Source organism: Castor canadensis, chromosome 4 (genome assembly GCF_047511655.1).
Source record: "Castor canadensis chromosome 4, mCasCan1.hap1v2, whole genome shotgun sequence".
Classification (NCBI taxonomy): Eukaryota; Metazoa; Chordata; class Mammalia; order Rodentia; family Castoridae; genus Castor; species Castor canadensis.
The window spans coordinates 96,060,121-96,079,270 of NC_133389.1; the positions used below are offsets into that span (position 1 = coordinate 96,060,121).

Below are 19,150 nucleotides of genomic sequence, written 5' to 3' on the forward strand. Positions count from 1 at the left end.
AAGCTTCTTGTAGACAGGGCCAGGGCGCTCCTGACCCTGAGCTGTCTTGACAATGGTTTTTGCACATGCCCTAGAAGGACAGTTCATCAGTGTTAGGACACAAGTTTTAATTAGATGTATATCATATATAGTTTGATGTTATTTATATTAACTTCTATTAATATCACACCAGCTTGTGGATTCTGTTTCTTTCACATCACTTCAGTGCATTTACACAGCATGGATATAAAAAGTCCCCTTTAAGTAATATAACTCAACAATAGTGTAAGTACATCAGACTCTCCTGCATTTGCAATCACTAGTCTGATGCTTCAAGTAGGTTTACCAATGATCAGTCGCCCTACAAAATAATGTTTAAACAGCATCTAGTAGAGTCTCAGTTTTCCATAAAGTACAGTTTGTGAGATTGCAAAGGTCAGGAAGAACTTTGGCTTCTTTCGACATGGTTGACTTACATCTGCATATGTAACCTGTCTCTTTCAATGCTATATGGAGTCTATGTTAAGACAGTAAGACAAGGGAAAGGAAAAAGTTATGGAAATGTTTTTGCTTTGAGAGACAGAGGAGAGAAAATGCCTTCTCTGTTATGCTTTGAAAAATCATGCAGTTGAATGAATCCTTCCCTGGAGAGTATGACCTAAGGATTAAAAAAAAAAAAAGTACCATGGTCACTAAAATAGTCTTCTGGGAATGTTTAAACTGCAAAGAAGGGAATTTTCTTCTTTAAAAACTACCCAACACGAGCACTTAAATATGTAGAATTTCATTTAAATAAGTCAGTCAACAATTTTTTATAAAGTATTTAACACTTCATTGTAGAAACATAGGCAAAATGACTATTATAACCAAATGAAAAATACTGTTCAATTTAAAAAATGTACTTAAACAAGAACCTGAAAAAGTTTATGGTATGCATAACATTGTTCAAGCAAAATTGCACTAGTATTACATAAATCAATAGATTATAAAGGCCTCAATATGGCAAAGTTTAGAAATAGGTAGTATGCATGCACATAGTACAACAAAAAGTCTCCTTATAAAACAGCAGTTTTTTAATGCTTGTACAAAGGGATAAAGAGCAACCACAAACATATTTCATCTGTTAGGTTAATACATTATGACAGCTAAAAGTCAGTCATGTCTATCAGAGGAACGAAAAGTCCTCCACAACTTGTGAATAAATCTTTTGTGCCTTTAAAGATATTTGTATAAAAATGCTATTCTTTTTTATACAACTTAAATAAATCTCACTTTTTTCAATCAACATTTAAAAACAAACAAACAAACAAAAAAAATGAATGGGGTCCATGTGTTTTGTGTAAACGAAAATAAATGAGAGTACCAGAACAACTGGTACAGGATTTACACTCTTCCCCTTTGACTATGAGCAGGAAATTGCTCTTTTAAATTTTGGAAGTTTCTTGAAGAACATATTTGGGTAAGGTGGATATTGGATTAGCCCATATTGTATTTTGGAAATATTTATTAACTGCTCTATACAAAATGGCTATTTACCTTTTTTTTAACCATACAAAGAGAATGCATTCACATAATTGAAATTCTGTCATCATTTTGTGTGCTTGTATATTATTTTTAGTGTTTGGTATTAATAAGGAGTTGGGCTAATCTTCCACAAATTGTAAGTAGCTGGGAGGAAATAGGTAAGACATGAGAACCCAATACCCTGTTGTGCTCCAAGCTGCCTGTGTATCTCAGGATTGATGGAAAACAAAAGGTCTTATCCCACAGCAAATGTCCACTTCTGGTTATATTTTCTCTATGTTCTATCACCTAAAAATAACTATTGCTTAGAGGGTGTGTACATTTAGAGTTTCACATATAGTCAACTAAGTTTTGGAAAATGTAGCCATCTGTGTTCATGCAAATTATTTTCTATATATTTTTAGGTTTTTTTCCTCAAAATTCTCACTTATCACTTGGCAATCTAAGGCTAATTTCAAAGCAGATGAGGCTGAACCTGTAAGGGTTACATATCTTCAGCAGTGAATCAATATTCATGGGCACAAAGAAGAGAGTTGTGCATTCCAGCAATCTTCCATCAATTAAAAAAAAATAAAATGACATTGTATTACAGCTTTCAGATCATATAATGAAAAGTGCAGAGATTCTCCTTGTTTATTAAGTAGAACCCAAAAAGTTCATATAAAATAGATTGCTCATATTCACACTACAAAGGAATATGCTGTTTTTTGATTTTAATAAATTCAAAGGTGTGTCACATCAGCAGCATTGTTTCAAATTGTACTGTAGTGCAGTTCTCTTTCATAAAAATACCATACAAATGATCAATCAATAGTCATCAGCAAAAAATAAAACCCAAAAAACTCAGAAAGCAATTAATGAGGAAAAAGATAAAGAAAGAGGTAATGCTGATGCCAGAACATGTATAATACTGTTGGAACATACAAAAGTAAACCTTATTTTTATACATTTATACAGCATAGAAAAGATAACATTGATTATGCCACTGTCTCTCTTATACCAATTTCTATTTTCTTTGGAAGCAGTTCTTTTCTTTCATCAACACTTCCTAAGGAGTTTCGACAGTTTTGCCCATCCATATACAACTTTGCATATACTGGGTTGGAGTAATTTGTTGGCTGAAGGAGAAAAAAATAAATGAACATAATTTTATTATTAGTCAACCACATTGCTCATTTTGTAGGATGTCTGTCTTTTAATGGTAGCAATATTTATAGGTGATGCATTCAATTTGGTAAATAATACATAATGAAACATATTTTAAACTCTAGGTTTATGGGTTTTGTCTACTTCAGCATGGTATGAGATAAAAACACATCTTTATGCTTTTCAGTTCACTTGTGAACCAAACTGGAAGCTCTGATTGTAAAATGAAAGGTCAGACAGTAACTGTGTCAAACTTATGTTCATCAAGACTTTATTGTAAAATATTCAATCAAGTTATTATGCTTCTATGCCATATATCCTTCACTCCAGTACTGCTACCTCTTATTGCTAATGCAAGCTTATCAGTGGCAGATAAGATGTACATGCAAAAGAAATCATCTAATTGGTTGGTGCTTACAATTATTATATGAAGATAAAAACAAGCAAACAAAAAAAAGTAGAAGTAAAAAAATACAATAGTGAAGTACACTCTAAAGTAAAGACATTAGTTTTCTTCATATGGCCTGTATGTTCATGTGATTGGAAGTATCTTTGGGCTTCTCCAAAAATTGTGAGATACGGTCACTTTAAGTTTCACAGATACAAAGCATTTTGACGCAGAATCAAACATGCAGCTGTGACCCCGTTCTGCTGGAAATATATACTCAGTGTTCATTATTTAACAAATTGCAGCTTAAATGAAGAAAGTATTGCCTAATTTTTGTTTTGTTGGTGTTTTGGTTTGTTTTTATTCAAAAGCAGTACATTAAACAGTAGTTATAAGAAAACTTGATCTTTGAGTCATGCAAAAGAGACAAACATGATAATGAGAATGAAAAACAGTTGATGGGAAAGAGGAACAAGGGAAAGCACACTCTTCCCTAGGAATCTTGATAACCATATTTTATTCTTCTTCCTAAACAGAACTCTAAATAGAACTATGTCACTTAGAACAGAATAGCTTTTTCTAAACACTACTTACTTAATTTGAAAGAACAAGAACATTTTCCTTAGGCCATCTCTAATTTCTCAATATATTTAATTTCACATCTAATTTATATATACTTAGTGAAACAACTTAATAGAAAATGAATAAAACCAAGCAAATTTAAATTAATTAGCTTTAGATTTCTGACCATGGATTCTTTTCTAAGAACAACACATACTCATGTTCATTGTTAAGAGGTTAAAATCTGTTCAAATTCAATAGAAGAGATATTTCTACTTAATAACTTGTCTAAAGTGGTCACATACTTCATATGCAATTTTGTATGGGCAGGATCCACACATAGCCCTCAGTTTTCCTGTTGTATGAGATATCTTCTTAATTATAAGCCTCTGTCTACATCTAGTAGTCACTCTGACTAGGAGAGGTACTGTGATGGAATGGATATGAATAATGAAGTTCTTCTCTCACCCCAGCAGTTAGTGGTCCTTTCAAATCAGAGTTTAGGTAGATGGGTGGCGCTGTGTGGGGAAGCTTGAAAGCACTGGGCCCTCCCCCTATATACCTGGCCTGGATACAAATAGAAAATTTAGGTTCTTACTAATGTCACAGAACCATTTTTCATCAATGCAAACTATGTTAAATCATAAAATAACATAAAAATACTCTTTAGTCCTTGGGCATGAACACTGTTCATGTTAGCTTTGGCAGCCTAAGAAAGAAATATTAACATCAGGTTACTGCCTCATAGGTAGATATTTCCATTATGCCTAGCTTATTGACAAACATTCTATGCATGTAGCAACGTCCACGTATTTCTGTTTAATACCATCCTCTTCAAGGACATTATATCTTCATTAACAACTTTGTGAAAAATGGAGCAGTCTCCCACATTTAAGATTTGGCACATTAAAGACATCTGAGTTCTGGCAGTGGCTCAGTCTGGACACTCAAATATCTGCTTCTAATCAAAGTCTACTCATCTCTACTATTTAGGGTAACAAAGTCAAATTTTGAACTTGATCTTTATTTTTGGAAATATGACTCTCTAGTCCAAAATAGATTGGCTATAAAATTGGTTCACTGACTCTTCATGCAAATTCATACACTTTAGACTTTATGGAATTAAGGGTAGAGTTATCCAATATTGTACACTTATATTTATAATTAAACGCTTGAAAATAGTAATGAATACATGTGTGTTTAAAACTCTTAACCACCAACTTTTAAAAATGAATAACCACAGAGTTGGAGACAAGTTAAAGAGCCTCTGAAAATGTTTTAAATATAAAATCAAGACAATGTTGCCTCTTTATTTTTTTCAACAACAGTCTCCTTAAAAAGTATTCAAAACAATTCTAATTATTTACAAATCTGTGAATTTAAATTTGAAACCAATCACCTCTGAATTAATAACAATTTTCTGGAATAAAAAAATAGTAAAGATTATGTGAATTTTTGGGTAAAACCAGGGAATTTTAGGGACTCTTCAAATTATTCTGTGGCAGCTTCAATAGTCAAATATCTTTTATAAATTTTATTAAGTACTTCAGTCATTTTGTTTATGAGGTACCACTGAACTAGAAATTTTACCCACATTGAAAATAATTCAAATGACTACTCTACAAAAATATTCTTTAAGTGTAACACAATTTTATTTATCTACATGGTGCATATATCAAACTGCTGTAAAATCCTGAATACTCTATGAAATACATTTAATCATTAAAGCCATTTGTTACATGTGTTTTTTTTAACTACTGTGTATACTTGGTAAGATGAGTCATGTTTTCTGTAAATACCTTGTAGGCAACAATTCATATTTGCATTTGGAAACTTTAGAAACCAGCTACAATCAGCCTTCTAAATCATATTCCATGCAATTTTGGTAAGGCAGTCAGTAAATTGTTAAATAAATATTTATTATGTAGACTGGACACTTTATCTACCATATAAAGATACATTTTGGACAAAATAACTTTAATAAATTTTAAAATAAATAACTAATCAATAAGTGAATAAATTAACTAAGAAAACACACTACATAGTATAAAACTGATAGTCTTAATCTACATAAAGATACTCTACAATTAGCATTCAAAATATTTAGATAATTCAATGAAGTGAATCCTTAAAATTTAATGTATTTGGATGGTTATATTGTGAGCACACAGTAATAAAGTAACAGAAAATTTCAGAAACAATGGATCTTGAGCTATGTGTGTCAGTGATAAGCTTCAAATCAATAATGATACCATGGCATTTCTCAAAAGTGGCTGGATTATAAAGAAATCCAAAGATACAGCTAGCTCACTTGGTTCTTCAAGGAACACAAGTGGAAATAAAATGCTTATTTTGACAATGAAGCAATGAACTTTTATATTAAATAATAAGATAACCAATATTTCACCCTAAGATATTTATTTACATGCATGTTTAAATATGTTAGCACCTCAACACATTTTCATAGGTTATTATGTTAAATAAATTATACATCTTTATGAACTAAGTGAATCAGTGTTTTCTAAAACGTATTATATTAACCTGCATGATTCAGGTGAATGCAGTCCAACTTGTACTTTTTCCTTAGACTAGGCCTTATCATTTAATGCGTCCTAAAGCCCTTTTCTATAACATTGGATAAGAAAACATTGATGAAATTCAGAACCATACAACAGAGGTTGACTCAGGAATGTTAGCACTCAGTGAGTGTCCAGAGTCTTAAGATGCATTACCTTCATTGTGTCTACCATAAATCCAGGATCTAAAAGACCTCCATCATTGTGATCATGATCCACCTCATACATGTTGTAGGATGGATTGCCAATTTCTACATTTATTCCTCCATTGATAATGGGTTGTCTTCTAATTGTTTTTGTCCTGGATGTGGGAACATGAATAAAAGTAAAAGTTGTACAAATATCACAACTCAAGGTATATGAAACCTTCATGTTTATGGATGTATTGACTTTTTAAATATGAATGACAGAAAATATATAAATAAAATGAATTTAAAATAAATTTCATAGATTACATTTGCCAAATTGTAGAGAAACAAAAAAACACCCTTCTTCTTTGATAACTCATTTCCCAATTGTTTGACTTACCAATAAAAATACTCTGGAAATAAAATTCTACTGAACAGTTAATATCACAGTAATTGAAAACTCACGAGAAAAGGTTAGATCAAAAAGAATTAACCTAGAAGGTAACACCCACGCACAGGAAATCAATGTGAGTCAATGCCCTGTATAGCTATCCTTATCTCAACCAGCAAAACCCCTTGTTCCTTCCTATTAATGCTTATACTGTCTCTACAACAAAATTAGAGATAAGGGGAAAATAGTTTCTGCTGGGTATTGAGGGGGGGGGGAGCGGGAGGGGGTGGAGTGGGTGGTAAGGGAGGGGGTGGGGGCAGGGGGGAGAAATGAACCAAGCCTTGTATGCACATATGAATAATAAAAGAAAAAAAAAATAACCAGAACAAAAATAAAAAAAAAAAAGAAAATAAATAAATATTACATTCAAAAATTAAAAAAAAAAATAAAATAAAATAAAATTCTAATTTTCTTCCTTTGGTCTGAAAATTATCCCTAACAAAACATTGATATAGAAACTTTCAGGCTGATATACTGATGTCTATAATACCATCTAAATTATTTGGCAAGTAAAGATAGGGAGATAGTAGTTCAAGACCAGCCCAAGCAAAAAGTTAGCAAGATTCCATTTCAACAAATAAGTGAGGACATGGTGGCACATGCTTGTAATACCAGATATGTCAGAGGCCATAGGTAGGAGTATCATCGTCTGAGACTGACCCCAAGCTAAAATAGGAGACCCTGCCTGAAAAACAACTAAAAGCAAAAAAGGCCTGGGGTCATGGCTCAAGTGGTGATGTGTTTGCTTAGCAAGTATGGGTCCCTTAGTTCAAACTCCAATACTAACAACAACAACAACAAAAAGATAAAAAATTTAAATAGACTATCTTTAACTGCAAGTCACATGGAGAGAATCTTAATATCTCATAATTCAGAAACTTGCTCACAAGCTATCAATTAATGAAATCCACAGTGGACCCATTCTTTCTGGTCCTTTATAACTGCACTTTCATATAAGTTGAAATAATGATACATCCAGTGAGATACAAAATAAATAAAGGCAGTACTTGGTAATAAATGTACAATTTACAGCATAAATTTACATACTCAATATCATGTATTGGCATTGCTAATCATCCACATTAAAATAATAAGATCATCTTCAGATAACCTTGCTGATTCCGGAAACATTACTGGAAATGTAAAATTCTACTGAATTTTGATAGTGTGGTTAGAATACATAGATGTAGACATTTGATCAACATAATTAGAGGAAGAGTTGTGTAAATTATAATCATTTGAAATGAAATAGATAAGGTTGTTTGAAAACTGTAGGATTTTTCCAGTGGAATAACTAAACAGTGTTTTTTTTTTTTTTTAATTGTTGTGCTGGGTGGTTCTTACAAAGTTCTTACAATGTATCAAGTATATCATACTTGAATTCTCCCCCTCCACTGCTGTCCTTCACCTCCCCTCCCCCGAGTCCTGGAACAGTTTTAACAGGTATCATTTTTGAATTTACACACATGTATATACATAAGATTTTTTTTCAAACCACTATGTTTCTGCAATCTTTTGTGTGATTTATTCACAAAATATTAATCTATAACACTGTGCCTTACCTTCTTTTCCTTTTACAAAGCACTAAACCAATTACTAGTGTGGTTATTAAAGTCACCAACAGGACCAGAGGCACAATGATGGCAATGCTTCCTGGAAAATAAATGGATGAATAGATGAGTACATAAGTAAAATGAAGTAAACATTGACATAATGAAGCACTTTATTACACCCAATCAATTCATCATGGATATAACAAAAAAAAGAGCTTGGCCACATGTTTATATTCTGAATTTTTAACTATGTTACTGAAATTGATCTGCTGTAGAATACTTAGTCTGCTGGGAATGTCTTCTCAGACAGTTCTCACTATGTGTTGCATTTAAACACATGGAATTTAGAGATACTGACTTCCTTCTCATTCTGAGTTTATTGAGTCCCATCACACGTTTACTTGCAATGATGTATCTACGTACTAGTAACTACTTAAAAATCAACCACGTCTGAAAACACATTTAGACAATTTCACTGGTCACATTTCCTCCAGCTAACATTTTGTTCTCTTAACTATAAATATTTCCTGTCCATGAATTCATGTGGCAATTTTGATGGCAGCCTGGTGAAACAAAAGGGACATCAGAGTTGAATTCAGATGGTCATGGGCATAAATATCAGTTTCACAAATTACTTGAAGCAAGACCTTCAGTAAGTTAAACTCTGAGTTATGCTCTTTGTCAATAAATCAGAGATAAGAAGACTCATCAGACATGGATGTTAGCCTGTTTATTCAAAAGAGAATAAAAGGCCAAAGGGAATTCTCTTTGTCAAGTTCTAATTCCAGAAAGTTTTAATAAAACACATTTTTGGGTTATGGCTTGTTATGCAAATGTCCCTTTTCCCTTCATCATGAATATGCAAATGATCTGAGTTTCTCTCCTTAGTAAAATAGATCTTCAAATGTTGGTCTTGGTTTTCATGCATCTGAGAATAGTAAAAAAGCAAAATTAGAAAACTTTTGTTTCCCATTCTCAGGTTGGAAAAAGAGAGGCACAAATTTTTAGCCTGAGAAACAGAAATGATTCACCTTTGCTAATAATTTTACTTAGAGGAGGATATGTCATTTATGGTAGGAAGAAAATATGCAAAGGTTGCTTCATAACAGAAGTATTCAGTAGCTCTAACAGGTGACTAGTGACACTTTTTTAATAGGCAAATATCTAGTGCCCATGAAACTAAAGCTTTTCATATATACCCAGTTAGTTTAGTCAAGTCAGTTTAATGGCTGTATAATCTAGGAAACAAAGAAACCAAACTACTAATTAAAATTAATTATATTGAATAGCTTAGGAATGGAATATTAATAATCATTAAAGTATATTAATTTTTCTTTGCAAACACAGGTGAAAATAATAATACTGCCTGAGAAGTTAATGGCAGTGTTATTTATGTACAATACACAACCACTTAGGAACTTGATTATAGAAATATAGATCTGCTGTAACAGTTCTAGCTACAAGATACCTGAGTGAGATTGTCTGTGGTGGAGATCACTTAACAAAAAGTGTTTACTAAAGAAATTTCACATTAGTAAATCTTCCAATTTGAAACTCCAGAAAGTAACTTACCTAAAAATTAACTGTCTCTTGTATACAAGACAAAGTATAGCTTACTTTCTTTAGTCACTTTCAGATATGTAAAACTCATTTTGTTTTTGTGTTTTACCAGGGCCACAAAACTGAGTGGGATTGATATAATACTGTTTCTTTGCTTTTGGGAAACTGAACTTCATATGTAATTTATTAGTAATTAATGAAAGCAGAGAATCTGGCACCTTGGATAGTGATTAACATTTGTTCACAAATTTAAATACCAGGGAACAGCTTGGTTTCTTCATAAACTATGACTTCAACTGATTGATCGTGACTTTATAAATATCTTTACTTCATTACTCATTCTTTTCTGTTAAAGCTTGTGAAAGTTGGTGCATGGGAAAAACCTATCAATAATGGTTTTAAGATGAAAAACATTTATTTTTCCTCTGTAAAATTATAAATTATTCAGAAAATTATATTTTACTTACATAGTTTTTACCATTCCTTTTAAGGCAGAAAGCAATTAACTATACATTCTAGAAAACAAAGGATTTCTTTTTTCTTTCAATTTTCCCCATCACAGGTCACAGTTGCAATACCATATTTTGCACCATTCTGTTTAGAAGCCTAGACTTCTGATGTGTTTATGTAACCAATCAAGGTAACTGCAATAATGCTTAGTGGTGATGATAAATAATGCAGTGTAGCAGTTTTACAAGTTTCTTTCTTTTTTTATCTTTTGGTAAAATGGTTTGTTTTGATAGAAACAACTGGAAACTATTTATTTGTAAAATTGTAAAATACGTATTTATCAAAATAAGTATGTTTTTCCAGCTAGCATACAACAGCAATAAATATCATATTGTAACAAGTAATAACACAGGCCTATCACAGGCAGCTTTTTAACCGTATATTATTAATGGATTATTAATAATTGTTCAAAAACATATGTTCTGTATTTAGTAAGAGTGGAGGGGCTAGCCCAACAACTTTTTCATATCAAATAGAGTGAGTCATTCTTTGTAATATGCTTTAGAAGTCACATATGCGATACTTTTCCATTAAAAGAAAGACTTGTATGACAACTGGTCAAGTTGAAAAGCCTCCTTCACTGGCAGAATTGATACTGCTGTACCTCAGTGAAGGTAAAAGATTCCAGAGTAAGGCTCTCTCTGTTCAAATCTTACTAGCAACATAACCTTCAGCAAACTCTTTCTCTTTATCTCATATTAGTTTAAAATGGATCTCATCATTAACAGCTACCTCATATTAGTGCAAATACAATTATACTAATAATGTAAAAAGTACAACACACATGCTTAATCAAAACTTAAAAATTTACTTTCCCATAGCACCCTTTGCATGCCTCAATTTTACACTTTTCATATTATATCATAAGAAGCAGTTTATTTTTAAGCTCCTTGAGGACATGAACTGTTTACTTCTTGTTGTTCTGCAGACAGTGAAGTTCTTAGGATGCCCTAGAGGACATACATTCAACTCTCATTTACAAAATGTACTTGCTGTGGCCAAGACACCCAACCTATACTCTACTTTGTACTAAGGATTCAAAGGAATTTCCTCACATGTGGCTTGATGTATATCAAAAGATGACCAACAAATGAGTTTATTCAACAAGACACAAGGCAAGGCTGTAATTGCCCTGGGAATATAAAGGATGGCATTCAACTGCATTTGAGATGTAGGAAAATGGGTATGTCTCTAAATCCTCTTCACTGTGTTGAAGAGAGTGTGAAAACCTGTGAGATTAAATTAAGGAAAAACAAGCCATCTGGCTGGAGCGCAAAATCACTAGTGGTAGAAGAAGATGTGGCTCTAGAGGAAAATCTAGGTAATGTTATGGTGGACTGTAAACCATATAAATAAGATGGTCATAGACCAAGCATGGTGTCAAATGTATTCCCAGCTGTAATCCCAGATAATTGGAAGGTGAAGATCAGGAAAATTTTGGTTCAAAGCCAGCCTGGGCAAAAAGTTGGGAAGACCCTCAAGGTTAATCAATAAACCAGGCAGTGTCATTACAGCTATATGTGGGAGGCTCAGATTGCAGTCTGAGGGTGACCCCAGGCAAAAAACAAGACCCTACCTGAAAAATAACTGGCTTAAGTGACAAATTGCCTTCTAGCAATCTTGAGGCCCTGAGTTCAAACTCCTGCATCACCTGTGCCTGAATTAGAAAGGTGAATCTCCATGTAAATTGAGAGTAGTTGGGGCAGCAGAGGTAGTATATTACTGACTCTGTTAAGGGCCAAAAGCGATGAGCTACTTCCTCTTAAGTGGAAATGCAGATTTGAAGATGCATTCTTAAAGTATCCATATTACTTATTGCCAGATTACTTTTACTAGTCATAACTGGGGAACATTTGATAAGCATTTAGTTACTGGCTTTTTACCTGAAAGCAAGTATCACTGTGCTTAATTTTCCTTGCATTTCAGAACCACTGAAGTGAGTTTCTGTACGTAGAAATGTCTGGTCATAAACACCTCCTAACAGAGTCATTATTTGGTCAACTTTGTTCTAGTCTGTGATAATTTGACATTTATGTAGCTAATAGCCCTTTCAATGTGCATTGATACTTCCATTAAAGTTAATGACTTTAAATCAGTGATGGAAGGAAGAGCCACAGAGTCTTTGGAAACTGTTATGACTACTTGAAACTCCTTTTTCTACTTCATATTCTCTGTATCAGAATTGCTCTGTGTAATTGCAACCATTTTTTTTCCTCAGAGAAATTGTTACCTGTGCAAATGGTTGTGGACACCACTTTCCAATGAAAAAAATACATGGAGCATTCTTCTCCAAACCATTTTTCAAATGCTGAACATTCCTTTATATAAAATTTGAAAATTCAATAGACACTGTAGTCTGATTCCTTCTCTTCTTTTGTCTTCTTATTAGCATACATTAATTGTACAAAAGTGTTTCAGTGTGATATTTCTGTACATCCTTGTAATATACTTTGATTAAATTCACTCCCTCTATTACTCTTTCTTATCCTCCTTGCCCCACTTTTTAAACAAAATTAACAGAATTTTACCAATGCATGCATTGGCATTTGTATTCTAAAAGGCTTTAGTTTTTAAGGCTAAAAACACCTTAGTTTTCCAATCCCAATTCATAAAATTTGTATATTCTATAGGTTGGCAACTTCTAATTAATTTTTTAAATTTTTAATAAATGCTCACTTTTAATTATTTTTAATATCTGTAAATAGTTTCCAACCTTATATTTAAATTATTATGCCTTCATAATTATTACTGGTAACATTAGTTGGAAACTTGGATGCTAGGAAACACAAGAGGAAGTATTTATTTTCTTTTCCTCTCCTTTTGTGTGTCAAATTAAGCAAGGTACATTTTGCCACATCTAACTTTATGTAAAAGAAATCCTCAAATCCCAGTGCCCTAGTCCTACAATTACATGCCCATAGTTTTCCTAAGACCTTCTCCTTTCTCTACCTAAGCACAACATGCATACACCATGGTAAATCCAAATGCTCCATAAACAAAGGTCACACACCTTGCTTCTTCAAATTAAAATATGCATGCCCAGGGTATTTATTCTATGCCTACAATATGACTTTTTCTAAGATGCTCAGGCTTATCAACACAGATTCAATCTCTGAATGTTGGGAATTTAGAAAATGTTGCAGCGAGAGTTTCAAACAATAGTATAGAAACTATTAGAGAACAGGAAAAACAAATACACCATAAAGACTGGACACTATTTCTAGGATACAAAAATCAGATTTTTTTACATGTATATCATTTTTCCTTTACCACACATTCTAAAGTAGTATGATTTTTATTTGGTTTTATGAATTTTGTGTCTCTAGCAAAGAAAAATTAGGGAGAATTGCCAAACTAAGGATATAATTTTTCCTTCTCAAAAATGTGTATACTCAACATGATATACATTGTACATTTTTAATGTACAATGGTAAAATAAATGACACTATGTGTGAATTGGGAAAGTTTATATCAGACTTTTATTTTGAAAATCTTCATAATGTCATTTAAAGTTGTTCAGAAAACATGTTAAGATCATAGAATGATTGTGGAGTTGGATCTGTCCTAAGAATACAGCTAGAAAATAAAAGACTTGGAAAAATGTTGATACATATTTTAAGTCATTTCAAAATCAAGACTTTAAGGACAAAGAAGAAATAAGTCAATTTTGAACTTTTTTAAGAATTGCTTGATAGTTTACGTTTTTGTAAACTAACCAATCCAATCTGGTTTTTCAATAATACATTGAAATACATTTCAAGATAATACACTTTGCTATAATTAAACACAGAATAATTTCTTCTTGGCGCATTCTCACATCCATTGTGATATTTGCAGCTTTGTAGTGGATGGACATTTCCTAAAAAAAGCTTCTGCTAAGTATGCAAATGTACATCTTGAAAACTGTGTAAAAGAGCAAATAAATGCTGGTTCCTGTCACCAGATGAAAATTCTTTATTATTCAAAAAAACCTAGATATTAGAGGATATCTTACAGAATTCCATGATTTTCTAAGCCTTACCTCCCTCAACAATTGCATAAAAATTTTAAAAATGCTTTCTGTGCCACGTAGACAACACAAGATATTATTCTGAGGAACTTACTTGTGCTGATATGATCAGACTTGCTGCTCTTTGGGGCTGGCCTCTCACACTGTGTGCCTGACCAGTTGGTGGAGCATCTAGAAAGAGTCAAATAACAACAGCAACAAATTAGAGAATAACAAAGCCCACAAATCTGCTAATACAGAAACTTCAAATGAAGTAATAGGAGAGCCTGTCATCACAGATTCGTGACTATGAGGGAGACATTCCTTCTAATTTCCTGTATATTGTCAGTATGCTGAGGGTAACTTCAACTGGACATCACTTATTGAAATACTTTTTAAATTTAGGTGTATAGCCATCTGCCTTTATGCTAAATTCAACTTAAAATGGTACACTTAATAGCAACATTGAAATCACAACTAAGAAATGGAAATTTATTTAAGAATTACTGAAGATGACAGCCACAAAAATTAAGTTTGCATATTAAGAAAATCCTTATTATGTTTCAGAGATTTGTTTTTCTGGTTATTCAAAGTCCAAAGTGTAATTAACTACCAAACAGCAAAGGATCAGCTGTCTCTTAAGCTGCAAAATTCTTCCTGTAACCCGAAATGAAAGTGTACTGCCTTTTCTTTTAAAACCATACTTCTATTAGCATGAAATCAAGAGAATGTGCCCAAGTTTTTATTGAGAGAAGCTGTTTTCCCCATACAGGTATTATGACATTATTGAAAAAAGTCTAATAAAGGACACAAATAGTACATCTGATTAAAATCCATTCTTTAAAGATAAATCCCAAATAAATAATTATGTGATTGCAACAAAATAAATGCTGGGATTGTTTTGGCTGTACTTGAACCATGCTTATTGACTAGCACAGATGCCTCTGTGAATCTCTCAGAGGAAATCTACAGAGAAACTATTTAATTGGTCTCAGTTGTTTTTGAAATGACTGTCAAATACCACCATATCAAGAATAGTTGTACATAATAAAAAGATAGCTTCCAGAACCATTCCAAGTGGATCTCTCAGCACATTGTGCAAAACTAAATGACTGCAATTTCAAGGATTCTGTCAATTCTGTCACAGCCAATTCAGATAGCTGAAGCTGTTTTCTGAACTAGGTTTCTGTGATGCATTTACATTATTTGTGATTTTCATGAAAGCAGTATTGGCTGTACTAAATTTTGAGCAAATTCCATAAAAATCATCATGCTGACAAGTTCAATCATGGACACAAAACGATGTTTCAAGAGATATATATTAACTTCAGCATAATTGACAATTATGTCCCCATTCAATAGTGTAGTTATTTGATTAATAATGACAAATTATAAAACTATGAGTATGAGCATGATTTAAATGAAAATTGATATTATTATTATTTACATTATGATTCAGACAATCACTCATGAATTGACACACATTTGTTCAGTTATTTCATAAAAAGCTTGCATATTAGATATTTTTATACACATCATATTTATGATAAAACATACTATGAATACATTATTAAATCAGATAAATATAAAGTTTAAGGATATGATTCTATAGTATTTATTATATTATTAAAGTGAGGGAATGGAAGGAGCACATTTTCAAATAATTAAGATAAAGTGAAGAATGAATAAAATATTTGATTGTTGAAATATTACTTTTTTCTTATTTGAGCTTATGCTGATGAATGATCTAGAATAAGGCGTCCCAATTATTCACAGATTCTAATTCTTTACACATTCCATAGATGATTCAGAATAAGGTGTTTAGGAACATTTTGCAAATATGTTCTTGGACTGAATTCTAATTATTACAAAATGCTCTTTGTTTATGTAGACTTACATCTGTCACATCTTCCTAATAGACCAGTGAGAATGACTTATATGTGTCAATGAAAAAATACTGGCTATTCAGTAATTTCATTATATAGCTAATATGTACATGGTTACATGCTACAATTATATTAAGTTGTTTAAAATGAAAAGTTGCTCCTTATATTACCTTATTCTGAAAACAAATTTTTAAATTGGGGTTTGTCTTTAAAAAAATAAGTGACCTGAGAAATATTTTCTGTGCTACTGGATATAAGAACCCCTGGGGCTCAACATTACACTGAAATGCTTTGAAGTCAAAAAGTAGAATTGCTTAGGAATTGGAGGATCAAATGCTAATTGATCAGATTATTTTCTGACATGAGCATCATGTATTTTAATTACTTATGTTATGAAAAAACATATCTTTAGAGCTGCCAGACAAGCACAGAAAGCTTGTTAAACAAAGAGGACAAGGATAGTGTGATTCTAACTCCGAATTCTGGAATTATTTGAGTAGAACAGAAGATATTTGTTAACAGTATGTTTTAATTTCTTGATTTATCAATTGTCTGGAACCCGGTCTTAAGATAGGTAAAATAAGTCACCTGCTAGTAATCATAAATCTCTTCGCTTTTATGTTGTGTGGGCACATTTAAATTATTAATCATCAGGGGTTATTTTACTTATTACATACTGGAAATAATTCTCAAAGTCTGAACTGGAGAAATAATTAATTTTAACATTTATACAACTTCATCGTCTGATGATCACCTTACATTTCTCCCTGTACTCCTTATAAAATAATGTTTTATGGCCAAAGATAAAATATGTTCCACTGCTCTGCACTTGTTCTAGTCTTTAAAAATAATCTCTTATGAGATATTAAATCAAATAGAAATCATTATTCTTGTTGCCTATCTTACAAAATTGCAACTTAAAGCATTTGCTGCTCCACAAGTTTCTCTTCCAATGTTTGATTTAAGACTAAGTATTTTTACCATCTTTATAGAAATTCATAAATCTTCATTTCTAAGTAGACTACAATGGTCAAAGCCATTAAAAGAAGAATATTTAAGAAATGGAATGTGTGCAGATCATCAAATTTTCCTGTCCAGTTGCTCACCGAATTATTTGCATAATCATACTGACTGTAATTTCTCTGGCATCTCTCTCTGTCATTACTACCAAAGCAAAAATTCATAGTCCATGCTCTGGTCATCCTTAATTCTGTACTGTTGTAATCCACTGCTTTCTGCTATTCATCCAGGAACAATTATCAGCAAGCTAACTCTGCATGCCCTCCTAAACAATTTTTATTTTTCCTCTCACCATCAAACACCTGTGTGTCATTCATTCTAAAATTATCCTACAGTTGTTTTCCACAGCCCTGCAGCTTAGAACTGTGGGGAAAATTTAGCTTTATCTTACCACTATACCACTCTGAATAATTTTTTAAACTTTCATGAATTTTAGCTAAGTATTTTTGGATCAGAGATAGACTGAGTTTTTTGTTTATTTATTCAAATGATCATTTGTCTTCCTTTCTTTGTACCATCAGCATGTTGTGCAGCCAGTAGCTGCCTGGTAAAGGGTTGTTGACAGTATTCTTTGATGTCTCCTCTTCTTTCCTAAGCCACTGGCTTTGAGAAAAAAAAATATTTACTCTTGCATTGTTCACAATGCTCTGAGTTTTATGACTTTTCCTAAAACAATGATTATCTAACTAAAATTTGTTAAAATTCAGATTCATTGGGTCTTGCATACCAAGGAATTCATTAAGCCCTTAGGATTGTGGCCAGAAACCAACAGGCTAGCAAGGGAAATCTAATGGAAGTAATTCACAAACAACACTTCAAGAAACATTTGAATATTTTACCTTACAGACTTTGTTTTTATACCAAATATTATTTATTCATTTTTCATTTTTAGGAGAAAAATATATGTGCCCAGCATAGTTGCTCAAAATATTAAATAACCTAAGTACGAGTTTTTCATCTGACAAACTGAGTTTCTTTCTTTCTTTTTTTGAGACAGGGTCTCACCATGTATCTCAACCTGGCCTTGAACTCACTATGTAGCACTCCTGTGTCTGCCTTCTGAATGGTGGGATTATAGCCATTCTCTACCATGCTTGGCATCGGTATTTACTTTTAAAATTTTTCATTTGAATGTCACCATATGAAACACATTGTTATGTAATTTATCAGGTCCTTCACAGTTTATATAATTGCTATGTAGCTATAATACTTTTTGTTATCATAATTTCTGTGCAATATTATAATATTCTGAGTATAAGCAATAATGCACAGATATTATGAGCAAGTACAATAAACACTGTTAGAATACCAAAAGAAGTTTGGCATATACAAAGGAATAAAATATAATCTTTAAAATGGAAGTTATCACACTTAACAGTAATATTATAAGATATATAATTATACCAAAATAATGATAGCTTTAAAGTAGTAGAGTGATTATTACAAGGAGAATTGATATTAGATATTAATAATGGTGTGCATTAAAATCTTTAGGTATTGCCTTTCACAGTAACAATGATCAACTTATATGAAATGTTTCTGTCATTTTGCTGAAATGTGGTCAGAGTCATTCATTTTGGGAGGACTTCAAAATAAAATAATGAGATTAATATCTGTTCCTTTTTTCATCAGATTTAAAGGTCATGGAGCTCTTTTGACCACAGTAAAACTCAAAGGTGAACCTTAAAGCAATTTGAAATTGAATTTCTCCTCTTATATATGTGCAAGGCTATCCTTATTAGTCAAATTGTTAGAGTCACTCAGAAAGAAAAATCTTTTAATATCCCTTTTTCTGACCTGCCTGGAACTAAGGGGGGAAGGGAGGGTAGAGGGTGGGGGAGAGGGGCAAGGAGGAGAAATGACCCAAACAATGTATGCAC

At 32.3% G+C, this 19,150-nt stretch overlaps 1 protein-coding gene across 5 annotated transcripts in view; it reads right to left on the bottom strand.

The window, feature by feature from the left end:
* Positions 1-251: 251 nt before the first annotated feature.
* Lrp1b (LDL receptor related protein 1B) overlaps positions 252-19,150 on the bottom strand; it is a 1,877,349-nt gene continuing 1,858,450 nt past the window's right edge. For 2 of the 5 annotated variants that reach the window (XM_074070661.1, XM_074070659.1), the window contains 5 exons: positions 14,480-14,556; positions 8,316-8,406; positions 6,331-6,475; positions 4,067-4,165; positions 253-2,621 (listed from right to left, as the gene is read on the bottom strand). In XM_074070661.1, coding sequence (XP_073926762.1) covers positions 2,481-2,621; positions 4,067-4,165; positions 6,331-6,475; positions 8,316-8,406; positions 14,480-14,556 — 553 coding nt within the window. In that variant the 3' untranslated portion in view covers positions 253-2,480. Of the gene's footprint in view, positions 2,622-4,066; positions 4,166-6,330; positions 6,476-8,315; positions 8,407-14,479; positions 14,557-19,150 lie in introns of all 5 variants that reach the window. The other 3 variants (XM_074070662.1, XM_074070660.1, XM_074070663.1) reach the window with 3 other exon arrangements.